Source organism: Phaseolus vulgaris, chromosome 3 (assembly GCF_051622355.1).
Source record: "Phaseolus vulgaris cultivar YP4 chromosome 3, ASM5162235v1, whole genome shotgun sequence".
NCBI classification, from domain to species: Eukaryota; Viridiplantae; Streptophyta; class Magnoliopsida; order Fabales; family Fabaceae; genus Phaseolus; species Phaseolus vulgaris.
This window is the reverse complement of record NC_143500.1, coordinates 4,031,389-4,050,195: the sequence shown is the minus strand read 5'-3', so window position 1 is coordinate 4,050,195 and position 18,807 is coordinate 4,031,389. Positions and strand designations below refer to the sequence as shown.

General features: G+C 24.5%; 3 protein-coding genes across 4 annotated transcripts; 1 reads left to right on the top strand and 2 right to left on the bottom strand.

Moving 5' to 3' along the window:
* Positions 1 to 1,581: 1,581 nt before the first annotated feature.
* Positions 1,582 to 6,608, bottom strand: LOC137806180 (putative peroxygenase 4). The gene is made up of 6 exons (XM_068606165.2): positions 6,502 to 6,608; positions 5,411 to 5,515; positions 4,199 to 4,284; positions 3,048 to 3,142; positions 2,842 to 2,967; positions 1,582 to 1,948 (listed from the first exon to the last, which is right to left on the bottom strand). The coding sequence occupies exons 1-6, from the start codon at positions 6,539 to 6,541 to the stop codon at positions 1,801 to 1,803; spliced, it is 600 nt and encodes a 199-aa protein (XP_068462266.1). The 5' UTR covers positions 6,542 to 6,608; the 3' UTR covers positions 1,582 to 1,800.
* Positions 6,609 to 8,133: 1,525 nt separating this feature from the next.
* Positions 8,134 to 10,329, top strand: LOC137806179 (large ribosomal subunit protein uL10). The gene is made up of 5 exons (XM_068606164.2): positions 8,134 to 8,574; positions 8,689 to 8,757; positions 9,243 to 9,341; positions 9,543 to 9,935; positions 10,019 to 10,329. The coding sequence occupies exons 1-5, from the start codon at positions 8,317 to 8,319 to the stop codon at positions 10,160 to 10,162; spliced, it is 963 nt and encodes a 320-aa protein (XP_068462265.1). The 5' UTR covers positions 8,134 to 8,316; the 3' UTR covers positions 10,163 to 10,329.
* A 1,328-nt stretch (positions 10,330 to 11,657) lies between these two features.
* Positions 11,658 to 17,627, bottom strand: LOC137806166 (putative peroxygenase 4). Of its 2 annotated transcripts, none has more exons than XM_068606149.2 (6): positions 17,366 to 17,627; positions 17,114 to 17,221; positions 16,142 to 16,227; positions 14,281 to 14,375; positions 13,025 to 13,150; positions 11,658 to 12,012 (listed from the first exon to the last, which is right to left on the bottom strand). In XM_068606149.2, exons 1-6 carry the CDS (start codon positions 17,409 to 17,411, stop codon positions 11,865 to 11,867), a joined length of 609 nt encoding a protein of 202 aa, XP_068462250.1. In that variant the 5' UTR covers positions 17,412 to 17,627; the 3' UTR covers positions 11,658 to 11,864. The 2 variants fall into 2 exon arrangements, with proteins under 2 accessions (XP_068462250.1, XP_090156524.1); XM_090300398.1 differs by having other exon boundaries at positions 11,658 to 12,007; positions 17,366 to 17,598.
* Positions 17,628 to 18,807: the final 1,180 nt, after the last annotated feature.

Below are 18,807 nucleotides of genomic sequence, written 5' to 3'. Positions count from 1 at the left end.
AAAATTAGATAAAAAACTTCTATAAAAAAAATTATTGAATAAAAATCAATTTAAAAAATAATAATAATTAGTTGTTATATTGATTAAATTAGAGACTATTTTAAAGATTATTTTTTTTAATTTTAAAATTAATTTTTATTATTGATAAATAATTTTTAAATTAGTATCTAATTAGTTACCAAAATTTTTGTTACCAAATTTAGAATGTAAATAATTGATAACTAATTAGATAGCAATTTAGAAACTATTTATCAATAATAGAAACTAATTTAGAAATTAATAATTTTTTTTTTAATTTTTAATTTAGTTACTACCAACTAATTAGTTTTTATCTCTAAAATTAATTTTTATTTAATGATTTTTTATAAATAGAATCCAAAATTCCTGAAAAAGTGACATGTATGGCAAGTTTGGTCGTGTTAAATGTAACGTGATTATTGAATATTTTCCCGTTTGGTTGATCTAAAGAAATGAAATTGATAGAACATGTGATGCCGACGTGCCAAACAAAGAAGATCCATTTGTGTTAGGCTGTTGAGCAGATACACCTAATAACTTTTTAGCTGGCATTTATGTAACAATTTTTCCTTTTAAATTTTTCTATTAAACAATAAAAATTAATAACTTTTTATAAGTTGTTATGTCAATTTTCTAATTTTAAATTTATGTATAAATTAATTTTGACTTTATATTTCTATTTTTCAAATTCCTTATAATTTGTTTAAACATGTTCTTAATAGTAACAAATTAATTACATTTTTAATTACAGAAATATATATTATTTATTATTGTAATAATTTGTAAAAATAATTATAAATTTAATATTTTTTTCTCAATTTAATTAAGATGTCAATTTCAATAATGATGATAATTTTTAAGAAAAAATTATATAAAATATTAATTTATTTTTTATACAAGAAAATCACGAAATAGAAACTAATTTTTAGAGATAATTAGTTGTTATATTGACTAAATTAAAGACATTTTAAAGACTAAAAACAATTTTGGTTTCTAAATTAGTTTATATTGTTGTTAAATGGTTTCTAAATTTGTGTCTAATTAGTAACCAAAGTTTTTGCTGCCAAATTTAAAATCTAAATAATTGGTTGTTAATTAGACACTAATTTAGAAACCATTCAAAAATAATAAAAATTAATTTAAAAATCAAATTTTTTTTATTCTAAAATGGTCTATAATTTAGTCATTATAACAATTAATTATTTTTTTATTCTAAAATGGTCTATAATTTAGTCATTATAACAATTAATTATTTTTTGTTTCTAAATATTGGTTTCTATTTCATGATTTTTTTTTGATAGGTTTCGTTTTATCATATTACTTTTTTAAGATATTTGTCCAACTTTTATTTTATTGGAAGAATTTTATTATACTTACATTTTATAAAAAAAAAAATCTATTTATAGGAAAATGGTTGTTTAAAATTAAAAACAAATGCTATGAGGACATTACTTCAATTAGAAGTTCAATTATAGATGTTAGTTACTTCAATTAGAAGTTCAATAATACAAATAAATTGTAGATAATTAAATTTCTTTCTTATTTCATTATATACACACCACAACAATGAATTTAAACTTAACAAATTCCAAATATATATGTATATGATAGATGACATATATACATTTAACTTGAACAAATAAACCCAAAGCAAATTAAATAAACTATCACTCTCTATTCTTAAAAATCAACTTCACCATCTTGAACAAATTCTTGTTTTTACACATTATTGTGTCTATATATGAAAGAAAAAGAAAAATTATCATTAACTTAAAAAATGAATCACTTCTTTTGTTGTGTTGAATGCTCCTTTTTCAACATTTCAAACAAGCTTCCATCATAAACTCCTCTTATTGTTTCCTTCTGTAGTAAGTCATTCTTGTCTTTGGCAACTTTGTAAAGGATTTTCCATTCAACCAACCCACCAATCCTTTCAATACATGTTAATATTTTTTATTAGAAAATAATGATAATTAATAGTGAAAATGTTTATTCCATCACTACAACAAAATTATTAAATAAAAACTAATTTTAAATATCAAAATAATTAGTCAGTATTGACTAATTATAGACCATTTTATAAATTAAAAAATTATTAGTATCTAAAATAGTTCTTATTATTAATAAAAATTTATAAATAGTTTCTAAATTGGTATCTAACGATTAACTACTATGTTTTAGATACTAACTACTAACTACCACTACAAAAAAATCATCAAATATAAACCAATTTTTAGAGACTAAAATAATTAGTTTGAATAGTAACTAAATTATATACCATTTTAGAAACTTAAAAAAAAAATAGTTTTTAAATTATTTTCTATTATTGTTAAATAATTTCTAAATTGGTATCTAATTAGCTACCAAGGTTTTAACTACCAATTATTTGATTTATAAATTTGGTAGCAAAAACTTTGGTTGCTAATTAGATATCAATTTAGAAACCATTTAACAATAATATAAACTAATTTAGAAACCAAATAGTCCATAAAATAGTCTCTAATTTAGTCTTTATATCAATTAATTATTTTTAGTTTTTAAAATTGGTTTCTATTTCATGATTTTCTTTTAGTGAACTTATGTTCTAATTTAGTCTTTATTAGTATTTTAGAGACTAATTTATAATATTTTATTAATATTAGAAACCACATTAGATATTAATAATTTTGTAATCTCTAAATTAGTATTTAATTTAAATAATATAGTGACTAATTATTTTTTGTCTCTAAATTTAATTATTATTTAATAATTTTCTTGTAATAATTATTTAATGATTTTCTTATAATGTAATAATGATAGAAATTAAAAGGCAAAAATTTATACCTTCCTTTGAAATCTTTGGGGTCTCTATTTGCTTGCATCATCTCCATTAGTTCATCATATGTTAGGGCATTTGGATGAGTATGTGCATGTTTGCTGAAAATCCCTTCAAATTTTGAAGGAACAAACCTAGAAAAATGGTCATAAATTAACTAATATTATCAGAAAATTAAAACAACAATATGAAATTAGTGAAAATTTTTTACTACCTTCCTTCATTATCATAGACTCCAGTATCACTGCCATGTTTGCCAAATTGAATGTTCTTGATTTCAATTGGGAAAAGTAAAGATGGAAACTTTCCCTAAAACAAAAGAACCAAGATAAGTGGGTATTAATAGATTAAGAAAATGTTTTAAGGAAATTATATGTTTGTTCTTAAAATTAGAGTGATTATTCAATCAGCCAAGATATTAATTACAAGTTTAATGATCGAATCAATGTTGAATCATAATAATAATTTATTATAATAATTAAAAAACGCGTAACATAATATTAAAAATATAATATCATAATTTTATGATATTAAAAACTAAAATAAATATAAATTTATATGTTTTTTTAGATTTAAAATGAATGAAAATTTAAAATAAAATATGTTATTGTACTCAAGTTGATATTTCAACATTATACATCTATGTTTATTAATAATAACAATTTTATGGATAGAATAGAAAAGAAAATATAAAATATATTAGGTTATTTTCTAAAATAAAATAATATGTTAATAAGTTTTTTTAATCTAATTTTTACCAATTTTGTCATTTTTTTACTACTTTTTTTCACCTGATTTTATGATATAATTTAACATTTTTTTATATTTTTTGGTCCAACAAGTTTTCATTACTTAGGTATATATATATATATATATATATATATATATATATATATATTATTTACTCACACCCACTTTTACATCTATTTAACTAGACATATTAAAAGCTTATATAATAACTTCTAATAAATTATTTATTGATGAGTATCACGTGACATTAGATTTTGAACCATAAAAAATTATTTAATTACAAATATATATTTTTAAAATATTATAATTCTTGGTTTGAACACATATGTCATCATATACCACATTAAGGACAATAAATTTTTATTATTGAAATTATTTCTTCTACTTTTTTACACTTACTCTATAATCAATGGCCAAAAACTTAATCTTAAAAATAATAATGGTTATAAAATTTAAACATAAACAATAATGGAGGTAATGAACAAAATTAGATCCTCGAGATTTCTTTTTTAAAATACTGAGGTTAAAATAATATAGTTTTTTTCCTATCAAATAGTAAAATAAACATAAAAAAATTGAGAAAATAAAAGATTTAAAAGGAATAAAGAGAAGTACTGGACGAGTGGTTTGACTAAGACCCAAATTGATGAACATAGAAAGCCCAATAGACGAAACGATCCCGTTTCCAATTTCACGTAACCCTGCATTTAATCATAAATAAAAATTATAATATTTTCTGTAAAAAAAGAATCGATGATTCACACGAATTATTTTGTAAAAACATAAAAGAAATGTTAACCCAGAGAGTGAAATCTCTTCTTTTTTTTCTTAAATAAAAGTTATTTAAAGTTTTTTATATGTACTAAAATTCCATTTTTTTATTAAAATAAGTTACTAAATAACTTCATATTTTTTAAATATATAAAAAATCATTAAATAATAAGCAAATTTAGAGATATAATATAATTAGTTATTATATTAACTAAATTAGATATTAATTTAAAGTAGTTTCTATTATTAATAAAAATTTATAAAATGGTTTCTAAATTTGTATTTAATTAGTTACCTAGTAACTAATATTTTAATTCTAAATTAGTCTTTAAAAGACTAATTTAAAATATAAAGTAATAAATAGTTAAAACTTTGGTAGCTAATGCTTACATACTAATTTATAAACTATTTTATAATTTTTTTTTAATAATATAAACTATTTTAGATATTAATAGCTTTTTTTAGTTTATAAAATAGTTTTTAATTTAATCAAATAGTAACTAATTATTTTGGTCTCTAAAATTATTTTTTATTTAATGATTTTATTGTAGTGTATTAAGAATGAGATTGTAGTGTATTAAAAAATTAAGAATGTAAGTCAATTGAGTTTTTTTAGTGAGAAGATTATTAAATATAAACTAATTAGAGATAAATAATAATTAGTTATATTAGTTAAATTGAATATTATTTTAGGAATTAAAAAATGTATTGGTATCCGAAATAGTTTCTATTACTACTAAATAGTTTCTAAATTGATATTTATTTAGCTACCAAAATTTTAGCTATCAACTACTCTACATAACAATTTAGAAATTATTTATTAATAATTGAATTACTTCGTATACCAATAATTTTTTTAGTCTATAGAATAATATCCAATCTAGTCAATATAATAATTAATTATTTTTAGTTTTTAAAATTTTATTTAATTATTCTTTTAGTAATATTAAGAAGTGAGGAATGAAAAAACATCTTAATTTTTCTTCTATTAGAATTGCAATTACAAAAGTGCAACTAAAAGCCTAAAAATGAGGTTAAAGGGAAAGAAAAAGTAACCTTGAAAAGTTTCCCATGGATAAATGACACCATCTTGATTCTTGTCAAAGAAAGCAGCATGCTTCTGCATAACGTTTTCATGAACTGGGATTGGTTTCTCGCCACCTATTTTAACAACATAACATAACATTATAATAAACACAAAATATTATTTTAATGACATATATATAATTTTGGACTGTCATATATGAGTAATTATTTCTTATAAAGTGCTTAATATCTCTATTAATTGTAGATGAGAATATGAAAAGTTGGAGAGAAATAATTTTGTGAATTAGATTATGTGTTAACAAGTATTTAATAATTAGATAAAATGCAATCATTTTAAATTTTAAAGGTATGCAAATCAAAGAAAATATTTTATGGTGACTAAAATCAAAATTGTCTTATTTTATAAAGACTAAAAATGGTGATTATAAATTTTAGGTTTAAGAAAAGAAATTCTTTATTATAATATTTTTTTTAAAATTTTGTTTCCTTTTGAATGTTTTCATTTTGATATTTAAAAGAAACAAGTTAATATATATTTTTTTTAAATTCATAATGACGGTATTATTATTATTATTATTATTATTATTATTATTTCCATATGTTGTATATGTGAATGTGTCATGTATCAATAAATTAAGTTTGACTAAAAATATATTAGGTTTCATTTTTTGTTAGAATGTTCAATTATAATAAAATTATTAAATAAAGGCTAATTTCAAAGATAAATAATTAGTCAATTATATTAACTAAATTATATAAAAATAATTAATAATATTTTATATAATTTCAATTATTAATAAATAATTTTTAAATTAGTATCTAATTAGCTATCTAATAACTATCCTAAATGTTATTACTCTCTTGAAAAAAAAACTATTTTAACTATTTTTTTTAATTGAGACCAAATTAAAAGTGTTAAAAATAGTGGGATGAAATTGAAGAAATCTTCATGAATATGATTTTTTTTATTAAACCTAAATTTTTCAAAAATGAAAGATAAGCACATATATAAGAAACAAAATAGTTTATTGCAAAATATAAAGAGTAGCACCATTAAAATGGAGAAAACTCAAAACACATCCATGAAAAGAAAAACATACCCTTTTGTTTTGTGGTTTGTGAGGAAGGAGAAGAAGCCATGGATGAGAAAAATTGGAAGAAGAGAAGAAAAGAGAATAGTGTAATTTGTGAGTTGGAATAGAAGAAGATGGTTAAGTAGTGAAGATAGTTAAGTTTATATATATGTTAAAAATGGAGTGTGGAAGGCTTAACGTGTAGAAAATGATGACCAATCTTACACACAACTCATAGAAAAAACCATTTTTTTCATTAATTTTAGAAGAGAAACAAACAATGCTTGAATCTTAAAACACTCATTCTTCAAGTAGGAACAAAAAAAGAGTGAAGTGATAAACTAACCAATTCAAATAAACCACAAAATCACTAAAATTTTACAAAGAAAAAAATTTCTTCGATAAATATAAATTATTATTAATATTAGATATTATATTATTATAGTTATTTTGCTTGCTTTTTCTTTTACGTTAATCTATCTCAATAAGTCTAATTTGGTGTGCACGTAATGATTATTGGTGAAGCCATTGTTGAACTAAAACTTTACACAATGAATGTAGTTCACATTTATTTGCACTTCTTTTTGATAAATTTTGTTGTGTTGTTATCTTATTTGAAAAATAAGAGACAAAAATGTATGTGTTAATTATCTTGTAGTATAAAAAGTGTAAGAATAAACATATAATTTACTCATAAAAAGTTTAGTTTTTAATGATAAAATATAAACTACGTGTGATTAATTATTAAAATATTTAGATAAGAACAATATAATTAAAATAACTTCTTAAAATCAAATAAACAACAACTAATATTAATATCTTTTTTTTTTCAAAAATAAGATCCAAATTAGAGAAAAATTCTGTTACTTTTGTAGGTTATTTTAGTAAATTCAGTGTTTTTAAATTCGAATGAACTAAACCATGTATACTAAGAATATAGGTTCTATAAATAAAAATAATAATATTAATAGCTATTTATTTATAAATAAAATACAGATTAAGTAAATCTAAATATAAAAAATGTTAAAAAATCCTATATTGAAAAATAATCCAAGTAAATTTTCAATTTTTATTTATTTATACAATTTTAAAATTTGTTTTTAATCATACACATAATTAATAAAACAATTATAATAATAACAACATGGATAAAAATAATAAATAGTGTCGTTTATAATTTTTTTTTTATAAATCATTAATTTTCTTTGAATAATTATTCACAAAAATAATTATTACAATTACAAATATTTCAATTATTATATTTATTATTTAAAAATAAATAATTTAAATTATATAAAAAAATTACCCTGTTTTTAATTCTTTATTTGTTTTAATGAAATTTTCAAGCCAAAATTTCAAAAATAAATTATTTCAAATTTTATAAATGTTATTTTTGTTAGCAAATTTTTCTTATTTACGTACTTTCTAAATAATATTACTTAATCATTTGTAAATAATTATTTTATAAATTTGTAGGGTGCAGAGAGTAATTATGAAGGAGCAAACTATCTAAAATAAAAGTCCAATATTGGAAGCCCATTGGGCCTATGTAAATAATACGAGCCGTCAGATTCGTTGCCTGAAATGATCGCAACCGTGGGATTTAGGTTTCTGAAAAACCCTAATCTCATAAATCCACTTCATTTCACTGTTGTCTTTGTTTCGCTTCCGTTCTTCATCTCACACTCTTCTGCAACTCACCTCAACCAATACAGAGGTTAAAGAGACGGCACCGTTTCGCTGTCCGCCTTGACTGAGCCAGAGCTTCGTCTAGGCCCTCGATTTTGCGCGCTAAACTTCCGGTCACAGACACCGTCGTCATCATCGTCGTAATCATCAGCAATGGCACCGAAAGCAACCAAGGCAGAGAAGAAGATCGCTTACGATGGGAAGCTGTGCCAGCTTCTGGAGGAGTACGGCCAGATCCTCGTGGTGAACGCCGACAACGTGGGATCCACACAGCTCCAGAACATTCGCAAGGGTCTCCGCGGTGACTCCGTCGTCCTCATGGGGAAGAACACCATGATGAAGCGCTCCGTCAGGATGCACTCTGAGAAGACCGGCAACAACGTCTATCTCAACCTCATTCCTCTCCTTATCGTCAGTTCCCCTTTCTCCTCAATCTGTTTAAGCTTTCGCCTTTGTGTTTTGTATATGCTGTTTAGTTTTGGTTTTTAATGTTTTGGCTGATGAACGTGTTTTGCGTTGGATTAGGGCAATGTGGGATTGATTTTCACCAAGGGTGACTTGAAGGAGGTCAGCGAGGAGGTTGCTAAGTACAAGGTAAACTCATGTTTTTGCTATTTTTTTGCATTTTATCACTACTTTATTGTATTAAATTTGATATATGACAATGGGTGTGTTTGTTTCTGTTTTTTTTTTTATGAATGTGATTTTTTTTAAAATTAAATAATCATATTACAGTTCTTGAATGTGTTTGGTTAAGTCTGTTTATGCTGAAAAATAAATGATTTAGAACGGAAAGTGATTGAAGTGAGTGATGTTATATTATCATGCTCTGGTTTACCATGCTATTGCAAGGGAGTAATTGTAAGTTGAGTTTTTGTACTATTTGATTTCGTAAGCTGTGATTTTTTTATCCAAATATGATGGCAAAAATTGTTATGTCTGGAGAAATTGTTTATTACATTTTTTTTGGGTTCTTTTGTATTACAAATAGTTAGTTTTAGTTTTCTATTTTTGCAACTGTGTCATGATGCACTTCGATTGAATGTTCATTGAAACTTTGCTGTATTTGATTTGAACAGGTCGGAGCTCCTGCACGTGTTGGTTTGGTTGCCCCAATTGATGTCGTTGTTCCCCCTGGCAACACTGGTCTCGATCCATCTCAGACCTCTTTCTTCCAGGTTGGTATTGTTTTATAAACTGTTTTTAGAATGTTATAGTATATGATGAAAGTGCAAGAAAAACATAAGCTACCTAAATATTTTTTATTTTAGAAGACTGAGCAACTAATACTATTTTTTATAACAGTTTTCACAAACTACTTAGCAAGGAATAAACTGTGCTTAAAATATTTTTGTTTATGCGTATTCTCTTTCTTTTAGGTGCTTAACATTCCGACCAAGATTAACAAGGGTACTGTGGAAATCATTACCCCTGTTGAACTCATTAGGAAGGGAGAGAAGGTTGGATCTTCTGAAGCTGCATTGCTTGCCAAGCTTGGCATCAGGCCCTTCTCATATGGGCTTGTGGTCCTTTCTGTTTATGATAATGGCTCTGTGTTTAGTCCTGAGGTCCTTGATCTTACTGAGGATGATCTTCTTGAGAAATTTGCTGCTGGTGTCTCCATGGTTACTTCTCTTTCGTTGGCTATCTCATACCCAACTCTTGCAGCTGCACCCCACATGTTTGTGAATGCCTACAAAAATCTTCTTTCTGTTGCGATTGCGACAGATTATTCGTTCCCCGAGGCAGACAAGGTCAAGGAGTATCTGAAGGTAATAAATAATCTTGGCATTTGAATTATCTGAAGTTATGCTATCCCCATCCTTTTATTTATGAATTTTTATTTTGAATACAGGATCCAAGTAAATTTGCCGTAGCTGCTGTTGCTGCTCCTGCTGCTGCTTCTGGTGCTCCAGCTGCTGCAGCAAAGGAAGAGGAAAAGAAGGAAGAGCCCGCAGAAGAATCTGATGATGACATGGGTTTTAGTCTGTTTGACTAATTTATGTAAGCTTGTTGAGGTTGTTTTTGTTGAGGTTGTTTTTCAGCCCCATTTTGTTAGAATTGATGAATTGGTCTTTCAATTTAGTTTTTATAGTTTGTTGTTTCCCTTTTCATTTACATTGTAATACTTTTTTAATATTAAAAATTCCTAGTTATAATGGTTAACTTGTCTGTTCTTGCTAGCTATTTTAAATTTTAGTACAGCCCAATAAACTCTAATTTCCTAAATCACCGAGAGTTTGAACGAGTTTATTTAGTTTGTCGAGTTTCCTCAAAAATTGAGTTACTATTTTGTTAACTTGGTATGGTAAGAGTATGTGGACACATAAATTCGGACGAGTCAACAGTTTGATAACCATGTTTTAGAGTGTTTTAAAAAAATATTAAAATTTATAGATAATTTCTCTTATATTATAGATTGATGAAATGAGTTTATTTATTTTTTAAATAATACACTTGAATTAACAAATTTTCAAGTATTAAAAAGATATAAAATATTTTAGTGTTTTTTATGCAAATTAAGAATATGTGGTAATTTTCTTTGCATTGTTAATATTGTAAAATATTACTCCAATATTCTCAAGAATTAGATCAATGAGCTACACTAGGGAGACCAAAATAATTTGGTTCTCTTTTCCATTAACATTTTTTCAGCTGTCACAAGTTTAGAATCATCTTCGATAACATGTTTTTCTCCAATTTCATCCACTATGTTGTCCAATAATTCATACATTTTTTTTCTATCCTTTATCACATAACTAGTGTTAATGGATTTTAATACCACTTGAACTCTTAAACAATAAGAAATTAGTGAGTCATCTTCCTTTTCCATCAGTTAACCATCACATATCAATGTACATCTCCATTTCTCCCAATTCACTATTTTTTTTTTCAGATAGGATACCCTTACCTTTAGCATCTGAATGAAAAGAGAGCTCCTTACAGTTGCAAATTTCTTACATCTTTTTTTTTTCTTGTAAACATTGATTGTCATTTGGTAGAGATCATTTTTCTTACTTCTCTTGTAACTTTTTCACAATCCAAGTTCATCTCCTTTTTCTCTTTTCCTTTATCTTCCACTAACAGGGGATAATGTCTTTCTTTGTTCCAGCAAGATGATATTTCATCCTTGCTATTCCACCCCAACAAGTATGAGAGCAAAACTTACATTTTACTTGTAGTCAATTTGTTGAAAGACTTTCACAATACTTCCATATAATATCTGACTCTCTTTTTTATTTACTCATCTCAATAAATGAAGACAACAGAAAAAAAAAATTTTAAATTAAAAATATTCTTTTTTAAAAATTCGTTAAATACGGAATCGTTTCGCAATTCATGCTATTCGTATCACAATTCATACTATACAGCTGCAATACAAAAGAAAAACGATTATTCTTACTTCGTGTACACTGATGTGTACACTGAAAATCGTATCGTACGATTCATATCATAAATCATCCTATGCTTACTACCATGCAATAGAGGAGAGATTGATGAGATGAGTTTATTTAATTTTTTAAGTAGTTCACTCGAAAAAACATTAACTTAACAAATTTCAAGTAATAAAAAGACATAAAATATTTTACATCAAACACTCTGATAACTTATTCCTGAAGTGCATACACTGTAAATACTATTTTATGTTACTCAACAGGCATTCAGAAAGAAGCATATAGTTCATATGAATCTGTATATATTCATTTATTTTTCTTCTGTGAATGTTCCTTCTCCAATTTTTCAAACAAGCTTCCATCGTAAACACCTCGAATAGTGTCTCTGTGCAGTAAACCATCACTGTCTTTGCAAAGAATGTATAAGAACTTCCACTCCGAAAAGCTACCTAACCTACATCAAAGGTAACAACTTGGGTCATTCATATATATTCACTTTTTATATATCATCTTCAACATTATGTATATAAATAACCCAATGAAATGTTTATATTTCTAAATCATACCATCATGTGTAGATGATGAAGATTAAAACTTATTAAACAATTACTTCTGAAAATTACATTACTCTGACATTTAACAGTGATTGATGTATGATTGTATGGTCAAATTTTATGGTTTAAGATATACATTCTATGTTTTCAGTTTCACATATTTATTATGTTTTTATTACGAAGTGAACTTTAGGCCTAACTCAATTCCATAAAACCAACTCATAAGGTTGAGGTTTGCACCCACTTATATACAATGAAAGGCTCTAATTTCTAGTCGATGTGGGATCTCCAACACGCCCCTCACGCCGAGACTACCAACTCGTGCGTGAGACTATGTATTATGGGTGGTTCGATAGTGGCCCGATAATGGGTGACACGATAAGCCCAACAAACACTCGCTAGGATAGACTCGAAATGGCTCTGATACCATAGTACGAAGTGGACTTTAAGCCTAACTCAACCCCATAAATTCTTCTCTATAAAAAAAGAAACAACTGATAATTAGAAAAGACTCCCAATTAATATTAGGATCCTTCTACTCTGGTATCCGTATCCTTTAATAGTTTTTTCATTCAAGAATTTACATGAATAATACATTTTAATTAATAGTAAATATTGTGTTAATTAAGGTTTATTTAAATAATCTTCTTCCTATACACTTCTATATGAAAAGCAGAGTCTCCACTCTTTAACTTGCATTTATTTTTTAAAAAAAAATCTCATTTAAAGGCATTTATAGAGAAACTGGTACAAGCATGTTTTGAAAATAAATTATTATTTAGTTTCAACCTGTATTATGGTCTCCAATAATTTTTTGTGAATTAGAATGTGTTGAACAGTGGATTATTAAAATACTCTTTTATAAATATAATTTTTTTGGATAGCATAAAAAGAATATGAAAAATTTGATACCATCCACCGTAATCCTTAGGTTCTCTATTTGCCTTCAGCATCTCCATCAATTCATCAGATGTTAGAGCATCTGGATGTGTTCGTGCATGCTTCTTGAAAATTTCCTCAAATTTTGAAGGAACAAACCTAAAACACACAACCAAATTGTAAGTAATCAGATTGTAATGTTAGAGAGACAAAAAATAATTAGTTGTTATAGTGACTAAATTAGAGATTATTTTAGACACTAAAAAAATTATTGGTTTCTAAATTAGCTTCTACACTGCAAGACAGTCATGAAATAAAAACCAATTTTAGAAACAAAATATAATTTGTTACTATAGTGACTAAATTAGATACCACTTTAGAAACTAAATAATTTTTTTATTTCTAAATTAGTTTCTATTATTGGTAAATGGTTTCTAAATTGATATCTAATTAGCAACCAAGTTTTTGCTACCAAATTTGGAATCTAAATAATTGGTAATTAAAACCTTAATTGCTAATTATATACCAATTTCGTTACTATTGCAACTAATTATTTGGTCTCTAAAAATTGATTTTTATTTGATGATTTTCTTATAGTGCTATTATTGATAAATAATTTCTAAATTGGTGTCTAATTAGTTACCAAGGTTTTTGCTACCAAATTTAGAATCTAAATAATTGGTAGTTAAAGTCTTGATGGTTAATTATATATCAATTTAAAAACAATTTATCAATAATAAAAATTAATTTAGAAACTAATAATTTTTTTAGTATATAATATTGTCTCTAAATTGATTTCTATTTAATGATTTTCTTGTAGTGTTTCAATATGATTTTAATCTTTTAATATGATAAAATTGTTTCTTTTAGTTCTTATAAAATTTGTAGAAATTCACTTTAACATATTGGTTGTGCTTTCTTTCCATTCATTTAATTGGGCATTGTTACTTATATAAAATGAAAAACAGATATCAATAATTGGATTTCTCAATTTATTTTAAAAATATATATTTATAATAACATTCAATTATGTTTTGAAATTGAAAGGTCAATTAAAATAAGCTGATCTCTAGCCAAGAAAAGACAGGCATGTTAAATTATTTATATATCTTATTTTTTATTTTTTATTAATTTTAAAGGTTTATATACAGATAGTAAAAATAATAAAATTTTACTGTTTTCAAAATAGATATTTAAACATAAAAATGGAAATAATGCCAACTTTTTTTTTTCTGGAAAATTTAAAACAGTTACATGAAAATGATGAGAAAGAGTTAAAAAATATGTACCTTCCTTCACTATCATAGACACTAGAATCACTTCCATGTTTTGCTTTCTGAATGTTTTTAACTTCAATTGGAAACAGTAAAGAAGGAAACTTGCCCTACACCATATAACAGTAGCAGAAGTATAGATCATCCTGAAGTGGTTTCTATTTATTTATTTATTTTTATTATCAATAAAAAAAATAGCATAAATAAATAATTTCATGAAATATTCAAAATTACTGAAATTACTAACATAAAACCATTAATACAATAAATGATTTATAATTACATGAAAAAAATAAAAACTTTCATGTTAACATCTCAGCTATGCTGGTACTTAAAGTAACAACAATAATTTGTCATCACTTGTAAACAAAAGAAAAAAAGAAAAAAAATACTTAAAGTAACAACAATAATTTGTCATCACTTGTAAACAAAAGAAAAAAAGAAAAAAAATACATAAATATGGAGGGACTATAAAACTCATATGTTAACAAAATCGATATATAGATAAACTATATTTATTCATAAAGAATTCTAAGAACTGATAATGAAAAGATTTATTATGAATAAATCTTAAATTATTTAACATTATCTTAATATGATTTGTTTTCTTTTCTAAAGAGAAATGAAAGGTATTTCTTGATCACTATTTCACTTAAAAATTTAATCATGAAGTTAACATAATGTCTATATTTTTACAACTCTTTACATTACTATTTTTCCCCTAATATTTTATAATAATTAGTAAATAATTATTTTTAATCGTGTATACATTTTGTATATGCTAACTTTTTTTTCTTCTAATTATTACATGTCACACAATAAAAAAAATTCACACACTTGTCAATAATTAATCTTGGTTTGAAACTTGATTGATTTTTTTCCATTAAATCTTTATTTTCAATAATTTTTTTTCCATTTATAATATTCTAATTTTAATTTGAGATACTATTAAATAAATAAAAATATCCCCAAAACACTTGTTGTGTTTGATATAAAGTGGTTAACTTCTTTCCCCTTCCAAAACAGATTAAGCAACCATCCAAAAAAAATTATCTTCCAAAAATATAATATAATTATTATGCTAAATAATTAAAAATTATTTTTAAACCATTTACTTTTTCCATATTAATAATAGGATTTTTAATTTATTAAGAAACCTTTCAAACGAAGCATGTTCAATGGAATTGGAAAAGGATCGCACTCCATCAGCATCAAGATAAACTATAATTAATTGCTCCTTTACAGAAATAAAGTTTTATTCTATACTTGCAAATTTTTAAAATATTATGTACCACACGTTGATAAATTGGAAAACTTTTCTTTCACACCACAAATAATAAAACATAAATATTATTTTAAAAAAAATTATCTTAATTTATTAAAATATAACTCCTTATTCTTGTATATGTGATAGGATAATTGTTTTCAAAATAGAGTCTAAATATAATTTGGTTTCTCCATCATCATTTAAATTTAATTATGAGATTTTCATGTCAGAAAAAGTTTGATAATAGGCTTCCACCTCTTCGTATAATTCTTTATGAATACGTATAATTTATATATGTATAATTTTTGTTAACATATAAATTTTGGTTTAGTCTTTCCATATTTTTGTATTTTATTTTTTTAATAATAATATTTTTTTCAAATGATGACAGATGATTGTTGTTACTTAAAATATCAGTTTAGCTGAGATATCAAATTGTATAATGATGTCTAATATGAAATTTTTTATAAAAAAAGTGAGATAATAATAATTTTTATATTTATATATATATATAAACTCTAAATTTTTATTTAATATTTAGTATTTTTTGTATTGTGTTTTTAAATTAGTGTAATATTTTGAATATGTGGGAAGAGAGAAGAAGAATACCGGGCGAGTTTTTCTACTGAGAGAAGCGTTGATGAAAAGAGCTGCAACGGATGAGATTAAATAGCCACAACCAATTGCGCGAAATCCTGCAATTTAACATTTTATTTACTTAATTCACCAAAACAAATTTATAAAATGATATACCTTTTATTTATTTTTATCTTTTTTATAAAAGTTTTTTTTTTAGACATTACTATGCCTTGACATCTCGGTTAAGCTGAGACTTCAAATAACAACAATCATTTATCATCACATAAAAAAAATATTATTAAAAAATAAAAAATAAAGAAAATATAAAAAAAAATATGAGGGACTATACTAAAACTCATATGTTTAAAAAAAATTGCATAGATCAACTATATCTATTCATAAAAAATTCTAAGAACATATTAGATGAAATCATATATCTTTATTTAACCATTCTAATTTTATTTATTTCAAATAAAAAAATATTTGATTAAATATATTTTTTTTCATATAATTTTATACTGATTTTAGTACAATTTTTAAATCTTATGAATACTTGTAATTAGAAAACTATTGAAATTGATATGAAATTGATTCTATTTAATAAAAAAAGATTTTCAGTGTGAAATAAGATATTAAAATATTATTACAATAATTTAATTCAAAATCATTCAAATACGATTGTTAGTTGTTTAAAATTAAATAACTTCTACATTTACTATATAGTTTAGATAAAATATTTCATATTAGGAGTTGGTGATTAATTTTAAATCGATAAATTTTCAAATAACTAATGTAATTCAAGTGCAAACTAATAACACGTGGATATGAAAAGAGAATAACTTAACCAACTAGTTTTCACAAGATTGATTACACTTTAAGTTAAAAAGTCAACTTCATAAGAAGTTGAATCTCAAAGATAAGCAAATCTAAACACCATTTTGTTTCATTCATTTGAAATCTCAAAGTTGAAGTGAGTACATAGCAAAAATGCAGAGAAAAAACCTTGAAAAGTCTCCCATGGATAAATGATTCCATCGTGGTTCCTGTCGAAGAACTCAACGTGCTTCTGCAGAACATTTTGGTCGTGTGGTATTGGTTTCTCATCAGCAACTGCACATTAAACTCATGAATCATTTCAAAGTTGCCACAACAAACAAAAACACATGCTAATCTACCAAATCACCATCAATGGAAAAAAGGGCATAGAATAATAAATAGAACACCAAACAACAAAAGGATGGATTTTTTGGATACCCTCTTGGCTGATGCTGTGATTTGAGGAAGAAGATAAAGAAACCATGGTTGTTTGACAAAAGGGTAATGAGGGAGAAGAAAGAGATGAAAAAGAAGTTTTGAGGATGAGATAATGAACAAATTCCGTCTGTGAAGTCTTTTTTATAAGTTTTGGGAATCACTGATTTGGTTGGGAGACAAAGCAAAATGAGATTCCTTTATCTTATTCACACGTAATGGTTTTTAGGTTTATCACGTTCTCAAATTAAATGAAATGTTATATAATACAATCGTGCTTTGAACTTCAATTTTCAAAAGTGGAAAGTAAGTTAAAAGGATTTGAAAATTAAGTATAAATGGATAAAGATGAAAAAAAAGTAGTGTGAAATCCATTATTATTTTAATATTTTTTTTTATATAATTTAATTTTAAATTTATCTTTTATTATATATATTTATTTCTAAATTCATCACATCAAGAATTGTAACTCTATGGAGTGTCAAACTATCATTTTTCATCAATAAAAGGTAATATAGAAAGTGAACTTTAAGTATAATTTAATATTATAAAATCGGTTCATAATGTGATGTTTGTAGTCACTCATATACCATGAAATGTTTTTATATTTAATTGATGTACGATTTTTAATATACCTCTTAACATCGAGTTGTTAATTCGTGTGTAAAACTATATAATGAATAATTTAACAGCGGTTTAATAACAAGTAGTTTGATTAATCCAACAAATTCAAATTTTGTCTATGATAAACTCTATATGACTGTTATATAAGAAGTAAACTTTAAACTTAACTCAGCTTTATAAAATCGGTTTATATAATATTATGGAATCTCCAACAAAGAGATTTCTTTCTTTTGGTTAATTGCAAAGAGATTTCTTTCTTTTGGTTAATTGCAAGTGATGTGGGAAATGTATGTACAAATTGAGTTTTTTTAGTTTAAAATTTAAGAGTTTTGGTACTTTTTTTAATGTATTGTTTTTTTCTTTTCTTGGTAATAAGACATGTCTTTTTCTTATTACTCTTAATTAATGTATTACTATGCCTAATTACGTGATTTAAAATTTAAGCATGTTTGACTGGAAGATAGGGTGACGTGATGTACTAAACATGCTTAACATTTTTTTTATAATATAAGTAGTTAATTAATATAATTATCATACACAAATTTTATCCTAATTCACAATTTATTATTTTTAAGTTAAAATAAATTTTAATTATTATAATTTATTATCTCTAATCTATAATAATATATAATACGAAAATCTCTTTTACCTTTTTTATTTTTCTTTAGATGTCTTTACCTTTAATTAAGCCATTATACATGCAAGTAAATTATGATTATTTTGAAAAACAACAATCTAAAAAGTAAATTATGATTATTTTGGAAAACAACAATTCTAAAAAGTAAATTATGATTATTTTGGAAAACAACAATTCTAAAAAG